The sequence below is a fragment of the Rhamphochromis sp. 'chilingali' genome (genome assembly GCF_963969265.1).
Source record: "Rhamphochromis sp. 'chilingali' genome assembly, chromosome: 21".
Taxonomy (NCBI): domain Eukaryota; kingdom Metazoa; phylum Chordata; class Actinopteri; order Cichliformes; family Cichlidae; genus Rhamphochromis; species Rhamphochromis sp. 'chilingali'.
In genome coordinates, this window is record NC_137949.1 from 30,271,241 (window position 1) to 30,283,911 (window position 12,671).

At 44.3% G+C, this 12,671-nt stretch overlaps 1 protein-coding gene across 10 annotated transcripts in view; it reads left to right on the top strand.

Annotated features, from left to right (window-relative positions):
• The window catches only part of esrrb (estrogen-related receptor beta), a 45,049-nt gene that overhangs the window by 10,595 nt on the left and 21,783 nt on the right, over positions 1-12,671 (top strand). For 6 of the 10 annotated variants that reach the window (XM_080870927.1, XM_080870924.1, XM_080870925.1 and 3 more), the window contains 2 exons: positions 5,722-6,131; positions 11,726-11,851. In XM_080870927.1, the coding sequence (XP_080727053.1) occupies positions 5,735-6,131; positions 11,726-11,851 (523 nt within the window). In that variant the 5' untranslated portion in view covers positions 5,722-5,734. The other 4 variants (XM_080870921.1, XM_080870923.1, XM_080870928.1 and 1 more) reach the window with 3 other exon arrangements.

Genomic DNA, 12,671 nt, shown 5'->3' on the forward strand with positions numbered 1-12,671 from the left:
AAGTGTTAAAGTTCAGATTGTATTGAATCACACTGTTCATGAGGATTTGCATAATATATCACTATAATGCATTCCTGAGAATAATACATTATCTTTACAATTTTAGAAAAAACGACTCGTTGTTAGTGCATTTATTTGCACCGTGCTCTTATTTGAGTTTTACAGCCAAATTTAATTAAGCAGTTTTAATAAATGTTCACATTTTTAAAACCATCACATGACAAAGAAACGGTTTAGTTAAACCGTCTGTAGTAAAGGGGAGAAACCTCCATGTCACAGTATCGCAGGAGAACGTACTGTGATATTGTTGCCTGTGTATCGGTAACATATCACACAACACAGGGTTGTGTCCGATGTCATCACCTAACCCCAAGTTTTCTAGGCCCCAAGGCTAATTTATTTATTTTTTTTTGCCATGCACCATAATTACTTTTTGTAGTTATCAAGAGCCATTGTAAATTCATGTTGCTAAATTATACCATGACTGTGCCACATAATGGATGTAATGAAAAGTAATCTTTGGTAACGGCACGGCAGGCCGGAATTATCCCTGAACTTCCTTTTTTACATACAGCGTGATGAGCTGTCCAACTCTGCAGAGAGCCGTTCCCACTGGTTCTGCATAGAAGATTGTTAACTCCTTGCTTTCTGTCGTAAGAAGTTTAGACGGCGGTTACTTCCCCCCCGACCCCCCCACCCACACTTCCACTGACAGAAGCTCTGTCATTAGCCGGTTGCTTCCCTCAACATCCTGAACTCAGCCCCTTATAAGAACAAGATCTGCCCAGAGCGGCCCAGACAGTTTACGTCAGACAAACAGCAGCGCCTGTGTCACGAGAGGCCCTCTCTCTTCTGCCAGCAGCGTCTCTAGAACAGGAAGGAGCGGGAGGGGCGATCGATAGATGTGATCTGCTTCTTGGTCGACTCTATCTTGTGGTGCTGCTGGAGCGTGGGGCTCATGTTGTCGTAGTGGAGTGAGCTCATGGCTTTATAAAGACTACAGTAACATCGCTGTGAAGCAGCTAAATATAATCCTTTGCTAGAGCACCACGGAGCAGCAGCAGCGCAGTCCCTGAGAAGTGGTAACCCTGCCCTGGCCCCTGTAGCCTCCTGACTATCGATCTGGGACCCTCACTCCCCATCACAACAGTAAACACTCTCTTCTCTGTTTCTTCTAATGTAGCCCCTCACTCACTCTCTCTTTTCCTGTTTTTTTTTCCCTCCGCTTTCCTTTTGTTTGCCTCCATAGATCTGCAAATCATAAATCTCTGTCAGCGTCTTCTGAGTGTCTGGCACATCCGTTAATAAAGATGCCCCTCCCCTCTCCTCAGGTCCACCCCCTCCTCTCAGTCCTCTCCCTGTCTCCCTGCTAGAGCAGGACTAATGAATGAGAAACTCCAAAATCAGGGGCCTCTTCCTCATAGATTAGAATGGGTCCCTGTGGAGTGCCGGTCTTGCCTCCAACCAAACCACCGCCGTCAGCCACACGACACACCGCCAACCCCCAAATTTCCATCTTTCATATTCTGTCTGCAGTGCAAATACACACTCGCATATGAGCGCATAAACCAATCTAACAGACACACACACTTATGCTCATTGCCCCAAGAGTCTTTTGGCCCTTATTCCCCTGGTGGTCATTAACCTGGAGCCAGTTAGACAGAGAGAGGCACACTCCATATTTCAGCTAAGTGTGTTTTGGAATCTCCATTCCCTTCCTTTCTCCCAGGGGCCAAACCAACCCCTCCTTGAGCCTCGGTCCTTTTTCATTTACATTTTCCCCCGTGTGAATGTGCGGCGAGCACCCTTGGTGGCTTTCAAGCCTCTGTGCGTATTTCTGTGACTTTTGTGGGGCCGTGTAGATTTTGACCATGATTTTCGCTTTTACAAAAAAATGAGTCCCTGGCTCTGTGTGTGTGTTGGAGCGGTAAAAGGTGGCAGTGGCCCCTGGAGGAGAGGTCAGCGTGGCAGCTGCCAGCGGGTTCTTGGCTGTGCTGAGGAGGCTGCGCTGGGCTGCAAGGGGGTCTGTCAGGAGCTAATTGAGTTCGTCCTACCACCGCTGACTCTGGGGCCAGTGGCTTATCAGGCCACATTGCCTGAGGCCCACGAGACAGATCTGCCCCTACTGGGGCATCTGATATCACCATCGCCCTGCCTTGAGATGTCAACCCCCACCGCCTACCCGTTCTTCCCCTTCGCTTGTGCAGTCTGATCAGGTAGCAGGAGTGTGACACTCTAAGATGAGGTGAGCAAATGTTATAAAAATTGTGTTTTTTGGCATCTGGCGGCCTTGAGAGTGAAAAGGACATGAGGAATGTACTCGCTGCTTGAGTTGAGTCTCTAGCGCAGGGTTGTACTCTGTGCTTGGGATTTATACATGAAACAGGGAGAGCGTGGCAGTCACACAGAGAAAAATGGAAGATGTCACTATCCTCCTGCTGAGAGCTGCTAGCTCTCAGCAGGCATACTTACAAATTGGCTCAATTAGATCCTGAATGTTCTCCGTTCTCATAACAGTGTCATCCAATGTTCAGAATTTCGCTCGCAGGCAAAGGGAAAGAGTGGAGATGTTAGGAAAGAGCGCTCCGTGGCTCTCCTCTCGGAAATCGCGGAACGGTGAGTGTGATACGAGCTGCCACATCATTAGGCCGGCTAATCCCAGTCACAGCAGCGCTGGTGGAATGATATTAGGGATCTGAAATGCCGTTAGGAGGGCCAGGTGGAATCAGATTAAAACCAAACTGCGCAGTGTGCGTTTGCGGGCCCATAACCTACTACTCAGCATGAATTTTGATCGGTACAAAGGGAACAAAAGGAGGAGGAACAGAGGGAGAAAATGGGAGAGGGGGAGATACTGTGTCTTAGATGAGTGCTGCTCCTTTAGGCAGCCAGGCAGCAGATTTTGAAAAAAAAAAGAGAGAGAGAAAAAAGCTCTTACCTTGAGGAAGGAAGAAAGAACTATAGATTTTACAGCATCAAGTCTCAGTTCAACACACCCTTTCCTGTCTGCTCTGTCTGTGGCACACAAGCTAATTAGCACCTGCCCCACATATTGAATTATTTATCGGGACTATTGCTGCTGTCAAACAATTTAATGTTCATAATTCATTTTCCCGTACAGTTGTATTTATAGATTTAAATTGGCCCTGTCCCACTAGAGATTACCAATATTTATAGAAATATTTTCGACTGTTTGATTAATACGCCAGGTTCTCATGGTTAGTATTCCCTCAGTATCATTAATCAATATATGCAGGCTTGTTAAAAACATAAGCATAGCAGTGATATAATGTGTCATAGCGGTGTGAGTTAAGGGGATTCTAGCCAGCACATTCATTATAAATGACCACATTGAGCTGGAGGGGAAACAGTTAAGACACTTATGCAATTATGCTAAGTGTCACCCTCGAGGTGGCCTTTGAACTTGGGTTAAGCTTACTCTGAATTTCTGAAATAAAAGCTAAATGGAGCCATCTTGTGCTCCTATGTTTTAATATATAGCCTTTAATAAGCCAAGTGCAGGTGCCCTGTCGCGCAGGTGCACATATCCATCCTGAAACAGAGAACATAAAGCAGATGAACACAGAGCGTGCATTAATTTATGGGTATGTAATCTGCATTCGTTATTAAGAGCGGCGAGATCTATTTTAGAAAGGCATGAACATGATTCACTTTTTTTTCTGCAAACCATTTAAGAGTAGAGGTAGGTAATTAAAAAAAAAACGGTAATTCTTAACAACCACCCGTTATACAGTTATTGCATGAATTGGTTAAATTGAGAGTAAGTGAAAGAAAGAGGAAATAAAGCATGTATTGGATTGCTTTTTGCGAAACAGGATGGCGGCTGTGTGTCAGTTTTATATTTTGAGAGGTTTTATATCACAAGAAGGATTCCAGGAGAGCTCGGGCAAAGAGCTTATTCCACAAGGTCAACGGTTTTAACAGGGGACGTTTTTTTTATTTTTATTATTTATTTTAGCAGTTAACCTTTTTGTGAATTTCCAGAAGTGCTAGGCACCTGGAGCTCCAATGAATATACATGACAGCAGGGAGGGGAAACCCGGGAATGAGATTTAATTTGACACGCTGACCCCCATCTCCACGGGCCCTGGAATCCAGGGTGAGAAAATAAGGTTGACCCACTGACCCCTGGGCTTGAACCCCTCCGTCACCCATCTTCACAATTAAATCAGCCTCAGAGAGCGAGAAGCAGTGTGGCCAACCAACGGCGGACACCACAGCATACGCTTCTCGCTTCCTGTTTCCTCTGAAGTGCTCTGAGAGCAGTCCAGTCCAAAAGATAGGAGCCCAAGTGGGAAACAGCATCTTCTCCCCGTGTTGATGGTAAACCTGACATGTCAAATATGTAAACATTACCGTTAGTTGGCAATATGCTAATGAAACTAATGTGCTAAAGCACAACTTGGGCTTTCTAGCTGCCACTCATGAGAAACCCTTGAAACTGAATTTGCATAAGCCACGCAAGGCTCAATTTTGTTAATGTAGGCAAGTGCAGGTAACCTTTCACCCCTTCAGTGGTACCCTCATGCATAGGGGTGTGTGCGTATGTTAGTGTGTGACCTCGCCTTGACCCTAAGAGGTTACTGTGTCTACACGGCATCCCCAGCAGATTGAGTTATTCATCTCCTCCACCACTTCACCTCTTCAATACACTCTATTTGCAGATGGAAAAACGAGTTGAGTGTGTCCAGGATAAGTTTTTTTCCCCCTCTTCATTGTTCTCTTAGTGCAATTTCAAGTTAAAGGTTATAGAGCTGAACTGAAGTAGATTTATATGGGCAGGAGAGGCTTCAGAGAGGATTTTGTGGCCGCAGTCAAAAGACTGCACTTTAGTCTGCACACGTTACAGCATCAGATTGCATGTACTCCAAAATACAGTTATTAGGCAGACAGTGAAAAAGTCAATATCTTCCCATCATGTTTCCTTTTGGTTGACTGCTGACTCAAGGAGACAAGCCAAGGTCCACTGTGCTCTCTAGACTACGGAGATGCCCCCATCTTTGATGTGTGTGCACGCTCTGTGTGTGTGGGTGTGTTAAGTCTTCAGAGTGCCCTTTCTCTCCTCCTCTTATTCTCTTTCAACTACCTTTTTTTCACTGGGTTTGTGTGGCGTACGGACTTGTGCCGCCGTGTTTGGTGTGTATTTTTGCTCTGAAGCGCTTTCGCAGCTGCTGTAATGTGTGGCTAATGAAGCACTTCCCTTCCCCCTGGTTGACTGGTGTAAAGGGATTGTTAGGGCACAGTGGTGTAGACAGACAAGTTGGAAAGATTAAAAAAAACAGAGATGACTACATATTTAAATTTCAATTTTAAACGTAAGGCTGCAACCACACGAAACTTATCATCTGTCCTCTTTTCAGTTTCCTCTCCTTTGTGAAAAGAAAATCAAACACATGTTTTTCCACTGTAAAAGCTGTGAAAGTGAGTTGTTCTGCTCTGTAGTTGTAAATAAGCAGTATGTTAGCGCTCATCTTTTCACACTCCATTCACTCCAAATTTCTCGTTAAAGGAAAGAAGCATTTCTGTTACAGTTGTTCTGAATTGCCATATAATCTAATAATTTGCTGTCTCCTGCACTTCTGTCACTTGGCTGGTTGATGAGATTCATTACTGCTCTCCGAAGACCTCTGCTAATCATCTTCATCTTCTCCACCCTCCACACCCTCTTTCCTATCAACCCTACCCCCCACCCCCTTCCAGGCTGCTGAATAGAATGGCCGCTGATGACCGGCATCTACCCTCCAGCTGTGGGTCCTACATCAAGACGGAGCCATCCAGTCCTTCCTCGGTCATCGACACGGTCAGCCACCACAGCCCCAGCGGCAACTCGGACGCCAGCGGCGGCTATGTCAGCACCATGAACAGCCACTCGAACGGCCTGGACTCTCCTCCTATGTTCACCCCCAGCGGGCTTGGGGCTGGCACCTGCCGCAAGCGCTATGACGACTGCTCCAGCACCATCATGGAGGACTCGTCCATAAAGTGCGAATACATGTTGAACTCCCTCCCCAAGAGGCTGTGCCTGGTCTGTGGAGATATAGCCTCGGGGTATCACTATGGGGTAGCCTCTTGTGAGGCCTGCAAAGCCTTTTTTAAAAGGACAATACAAGGTATTTTTCTTCTTTCACCCCGCCCGACAAACACTCAATACAAGATATTTCATCCCATGTCGCTGCATCACAGAACACCAAAACACCCTCCATACAAGACACCTTTGGCCTCACAACAGCACTGAAACATACTCAGTCCAAACACTTTCCTATGTAAAAAAAAAAAAATCACTGGAGTGTGGAAGATGCCTCATACCACAGGGGACCAGTAGCCTCCAGAAACATATCAGGCTCTGTTTTTAATTTATTCACAACTCAACAAAACAAAACAGAAAAATAAAATTCTCTTTAATGATTAACAAATAATTATGCGTTTTGAAAAGAATCTTTACAATAAAACTGAAATAAAAGAAAAAGAGGGAGACTTGAACACAGAGGAGGCAACTGTTGAGATTATGACATCATCTGTCATGGTGGGTGGAGTTTGATGGAGGCAATATCATCACTCAGAGGGCAGATTTGGTGGAGGGTGGGGGCTGTTTGTCCAGATGCCTTGGGGGGGTGCAGAGTGCATGCTTTATTATTCTTGTTCTGACTTGTGTGTGTGGGGGGGACGGGACTAGTGTGAGACTGTTCTATCTGCAAGGCATGATGTATCACAGCTTCTCATTGGAGAGGCAATGAAAGGCCCCCCACTGTGAAACTGTGCGCTCCGCTCCAGATTAATCAGGGCGACGAAGATATTGTTGAGCAGAAAAAAAAAATTTGCACAACAGGCACAGCTGCCCAGAACTAAGCTGTGCTGGCTTAGTCGTGGAATAAATTCAGTGAAAAACAAACTAGATAAAACAGATCAAATGAACCTAAGGGTTTGGTTAAGGTGAAACAAAACAATCATTTTGTCCGCTGCTTTCAGGGAATTTTTTCATCAGCAAATAATTGCGGGCATTAAATGGAGAGCAGGCTGCCTGTCTTGATGCTAGGTGTTGATTTTGGACCTTACTGCCCTATCAGCTTTAGACAGTCTATGTACCTTTTGCAGGCAAACAAAAGCATTAGGCCAAATCCTCCTGTTTACCCATGCTGCCATCAGCAATCCTGTCTATTGACAAAAGATGAACATTTTCTCTCAAGTAACATAACTGGGCTTTTGTCCCTTCACTAAAAGTACACTGACGGCGACACAATGGGACAGAAAAGAGGCATCGGGAAAGAATGAGACGTCTTAAGTGGAGCAACGGCCCAAACAATTAAGAGCAAGGTACATGGAAAGAAAAAATTGAATGCTCCTCTTTTTTCCCCCCTCGCTTTGCATTGTCAATTTGAAATCCCTCTCTTTCTCTTCTTGGAGGGCTGCCTGTAATGGAGCTAATCTGCCGTCGTTTGTCCGAGCCACAGGAGTTTTGTCAATAACAATCAGCGTTTGGAAAGTGTAATTAAGGCCGAGGCTTTTCATTAGGAAGAAGGGAGGGGGCCGTCTCCAGGGACGGGCATGCCAATTAGAAACTCAGGCACGCGTCGCCGGGTAATTTCAGGGAAAGGAGGGGAAAAAAACCCAGGACTTCTTTAGATTGGAGAGGGAGCCTGCTGCTCTTTCAGAGGAGCAGAGGAGAGGCTTAATGGCATAATAATCAGACAGGGGTCCCAGGCAGAGGATGCAGGGCTCTTTTTTTTTTTTGGGAGGGGGGGGGGGGCGGTAAAATCCTTCCGAAATGATGAAAGAAACACATGCAGGATTGCTAGAGGAAAATGGAAGCGGTAAAGAGCAGGATGTAGAGCCCTTGAAAAGAATGAGAGGGTGCCGTTGATGAGAACTGATTAATTAAAGGAATAACGAGGCAGTCAAGGGTGGAGTGTGAGACGGCCCTCTCTAATGAGAAGAAAACAAAGGAGCTGTCTTTCCCAGCCCTTTCTCACATTGTTCTATAACACTTAGGGCAAACATGTGAAGTTAATGTTAACCGTGTACACGACAATTTCTTTATCACCTTGTGCTCACCTTGTGTAACTGTGATTTAGCAACTTATTCTTGACAATGCTATTAAAACGCAGGCTTAAATTATTATTATATAAATAAAATATTATTTTCAGTGAGTGTGTGCACAAATGTGTGCGCCTGTCCTTTCAGACTGCTTCAGTTCTCTTATGGCCTGTGCTTTTTTAAGGCCACGTCCCTACCGTTTTCAACAAACACGGATGGCACATCCATCTTCTGCCACCTATTCATCCAGTTTAAAAGCCCCTTGAACTCATATGTGGAGATAGTTGCTTTAGTCAAGGCCAGACCCAAATTAAAGTCAACCTAGATCTCCATCCATCCCAGAAATACCCCTGTTCTCAATGCGCCCTAATCATACCTCCAGCCCTGCACCTCGCGCGCCCCACCAATCAAAAGCATAAATGTCTTATTGAACCGTGTTTTCTTCCCATTTTGAACCCAAGTGCAAAATTGCTTGAAAACCGACTGAACTCAGTGGCCCTCTTTTATATGAAGTAACAGACCTTGACAGTAAGCCTGTAAAAGTCAGTTTAGATTTTGATGAGAAATACCTGCCATTTTACTGTAATTTACTTACAAGACCTGACTTTCCCCCTCTGTGCCCTGGCATGGGTCCTGAAAAGCCATAAAATAGATTGAGACAGATACTTATCAAGAGAAGAAGGAGGCAAATCTTTTTCTTCTCCCTTCACTCTGTAATGTTATTGGTAACCATACCATAACCTCTCTAAAGACAGATAAACCCCCGAGCATGGCCCTCGGGTTAAAGGGGTTCCCGCCAGTGCGCTTCGTTTTAGAAAATGAAAGTTGCCATACAGTCGCTCTAGCAGCCAGTGTATCTGTGCAGCGTTTCTGAACGGCAGATCTGTTGTATGACATTTATTACAAGCACACCATTAAATCTGTTGTCACCGTCTGTGTTTAACTCCTGTTCAGTATAGTGCAATTTGTTATTAGATAAAAGACAAAAGAGACTGTTAGAGCCGTTCAGCCATCTGTTCTCTTTTATACCCTCTGAGCCCTGATATTAGTTCAGTTTAGTTAATTTCAGTATAACTCAATACAGTTAAGTCCGCTGAATTACAGTCCAGTAAAATACTTTATTAATTTTTTTAAGAAGACAACTCAAGCAAAGACGATAATAATTCAGTTATGGCGTCTATGCAAGTAAATTAAATATTTAAATCTTTTAACTTTAGTTGACTTCATTTCACTTTGACTATTTAAGGGTCAGTACCTAATTAGCCATTATTTTGGATATAATGTAGGTTAAGAGTATGACCAAATACAAGTGAAACTGAAGCTTTATGCTTTTCACGTCTGTGTTTACAAAACTGCTGATGGGAGCAAACCTTTTAACGCAATCAGTTAATATAATGAGTTACGTGTAATAAAAAAGATCTGCCATAGATTTGGGACTCGTAACGTGCTGTAGTCTTGTGCTTTAAACATGATTGCAAAGCTACATTTTTGTCTACATTCACGTTCATTTATTATGTCCGTTAGCATTTTCTTCTGCACTTATATTGACTTAAAATAACAGGTCAGAAGCAGCAGTCATGCTAGAAAGTGATACTTTGGTAAGGTTGCGTGTGTGCTGACACTGAAACAATCCCTGTTCTAAATATAAATCAAATGTAGGGATGAAAAATGAGTTAATCCACCTCTCACTCTGCCTTGAGCTATGAGAAGCCCCCTCTGACAGAACATCAGACGAACGTGGGGGTGGGGGGGAGTCGGCTGGGGGGGTGAATACGGTAGCGCAGAAGTGTGGGCTCGCATGTTTGCTTTTGTTTCTGGAGTGTGCGATATCAAAGGGCTAACTTAGTTAGTGCCAGGTGTGGTTTGTGCGGTTTGTGCACGTGTCCTTGGGATCCCCTGAGAAACGAAACGGAGAGGAGGAAGAAAAAAACAACAACCCATAAGCATCACCACACAGGGTCAGCTGTGCTGTATAAGCCCTGCAACATATCGTGGTGTGCGGTCCACAAGTTCCTAATTGTATAATTTAGTGAAATGCAAATGAAAGATATATTTTTTTTTAGATTTAGTGCTTTACATCAAAATTAAAGATTGGTTAGTGTGTAATGGAAACACAAACAGAAAAAAGCCTCAGAAGATTAACTTCTGTGCAGGGCGGCACTGATTGCCTCCTGCCAGATTATGAGAAAGGGATAGGATTATTATGGTCTGGTTCTGCTATGACAACAGAGAAAACAGACAGAGGAAAGACAATCAGAGCTCATCAGCCACTTGCCTCACACATTTATTTACCCCAACCCCAAAGAGAAGAGGAGAATTAGCATAATGATTTCTAACCCAGATATAAAGAGGAATTTCTAATTATTTATAACATCTTGGGACCCTCTACTTGATCTGTCCAATAATGTTAACATAATTGCATAAGCTGTCAAAGGATGTTAGAGGGCTAGCATAGGAATGCCAGTGGAATATTACACAGCTTTCTGTACAGAAATGTGAACTCAGGGTCAGAGCTGGGGTGCAGCTTCAGGACGTCGGGGTGCAATCCTAATGTGCTTGCGTGTGAATGTGTCTGGACGGTGTGCGCACACACAAGGAAATGCTTCCCCCTTTGGAAGAGGTTGGTGGGTGGAGAGCACGTTTGCTACGTCCTGTTTGCTTAGATGCACTTTAATGGATAAGGATGTTTATGTTGTGGGAATTATAACGATTAGGTTTGATTCTGACATTAGATGTCAATCTATTTCAGCACTACACTGGAAAAGACAAACAATAGGTTAAAAGAAAAGTTTAGAAAATATCAATGTCAAAATCCTTCAAGCTAAAAGCCCACTCAAGATGAGGATAATTCAAATTCCTAGGCCGAAGCAACCATTACACTGAAACCCTTTATTGAAAACCCCTGAATGCAGTAAAATGTAGGGAATCAGGCAGCAGCGGAGGAACTGCCTCACATACCCTGCCCTTCCTATTGCTAATGCTAGAGTAGTGCGGAACCGGCGCTTTTATTGTGTAGCAATGAAACTCTTTTTCATTGCTCCGTCCTGGAATCAGACGCTGCAGCTGAATAATGCATAAGGCCTCTTGCCTGTACACTATGTAAATAGTCAACAATGGCAACAGTGGTAACAACAGGTTTGGGTCTGCAGGAGTATTATGTAAAGTGGTCAGGGGCAGTGTGTCTGGCTCTCTAGCCTGCTATTGAAGCAGTGGCAGGCCCCTCTGAGCGCAGAGGGACATGGCCTGCGCCCGGGGCCTGGAGGGGACATGCACAGAATTAATGAGACCAATTTAGTGTTGCAGTAGAGTGGCATCTGCTGAACGGTCCTAAAGGACTGTTTTAGATTTCACTCCACCCCTAACCTCTTGCCCTTTACTCCTTGCCCCCACCACCTCTCCTCAGACTCTGGACCTCAGTACTAGAAGGTACTCCACACACTGGAGGGCACATAGAAATTGGTTCTGTAAGAATCTATATGATTAACAGGTGCCCATACCAGAGTGGTTATTATATAATAGACCATCTAAACACAATGATGGTGTTTTCTGCATTTACTGGGAGCACCCAGCTAAGCATCAGGTCCAAAATGCTTGTACTTTATACTCTACTCGTTATTTGAATATGGCATTGGTGCTAAGCTGTGCTTCTCCTTCTTCTTCTTCTTCTTCACAGGTAACATAGAATACAGCTGTCCTGCCACAAATGAATGTGAGATCACAAAACGGAGACGCAAATCATGTCAGGCTTGTCGCTTCATGAAATGCCTCAAAGTGGGGATGCTCAAAGAAGGTAAGAAGAGTAAGAACATTTTTTATTATTCTTACACACTCATGTAGCATAGATCTTGTAGCATAGAAGCACACACTTTATACAAAAACAACTGATCAGATCAACAATAGTCTAATACATCATCATCGCGTGCCTGATGTCTTATGACCCACCAAGAAGGCCCATGTTATTTTTTCCTGCAGCAGCTCGTTTTATGCATTTCCACAGTGAGAAATGCATAAAACGAGCTGGCCGGCACAACAGTTCCCAGCCCCTTGTCCTCCCCCTCCTATCCACACAGCAGTAAATAATGTGCAGTTGAGTTGGGGACAGAAATATGCTGAATAGCTTGATCCCTGCCTTTGAGTAATAGAAATGTAACAGTATTCCACTTGGAAAGGCTCAGGCCAGGTCCCTGAGCACACACCCGCAACAGTCTCAGCTCTCCCTGGCATATTGATCCACTAAATGTTTTCCGAACATCTCAGCTCTCTTCCTGCGGATGGTTTTTTAAAGTCACGCCAACAGGGAATTCAGTGACAATTAAACATGCTTCCGATGGATTTGTCTGGCTGGTTTTCTCTCCCCCTCCCTTTCCCCACTGACTGACTCCCCCGAGACACAAACCTTGGCTGCTCTTCTAGCGGAGGCACTTGTCCACTCTCCCTCATCCCACTGCACTAGTGGGTGAGTTTTCACCTCCCTTACTCTTTCTGTTTCTGTCAGTTTATCATTTGCTGTTTGCTTGAAATATAAAATAAAATAAAAGATAGACAAATAACATAGAAATGACAATATCTGGAGGGAAACAGTGTTGTTTTTGTTTTCACTCATTTTTATTTTGCTTCTC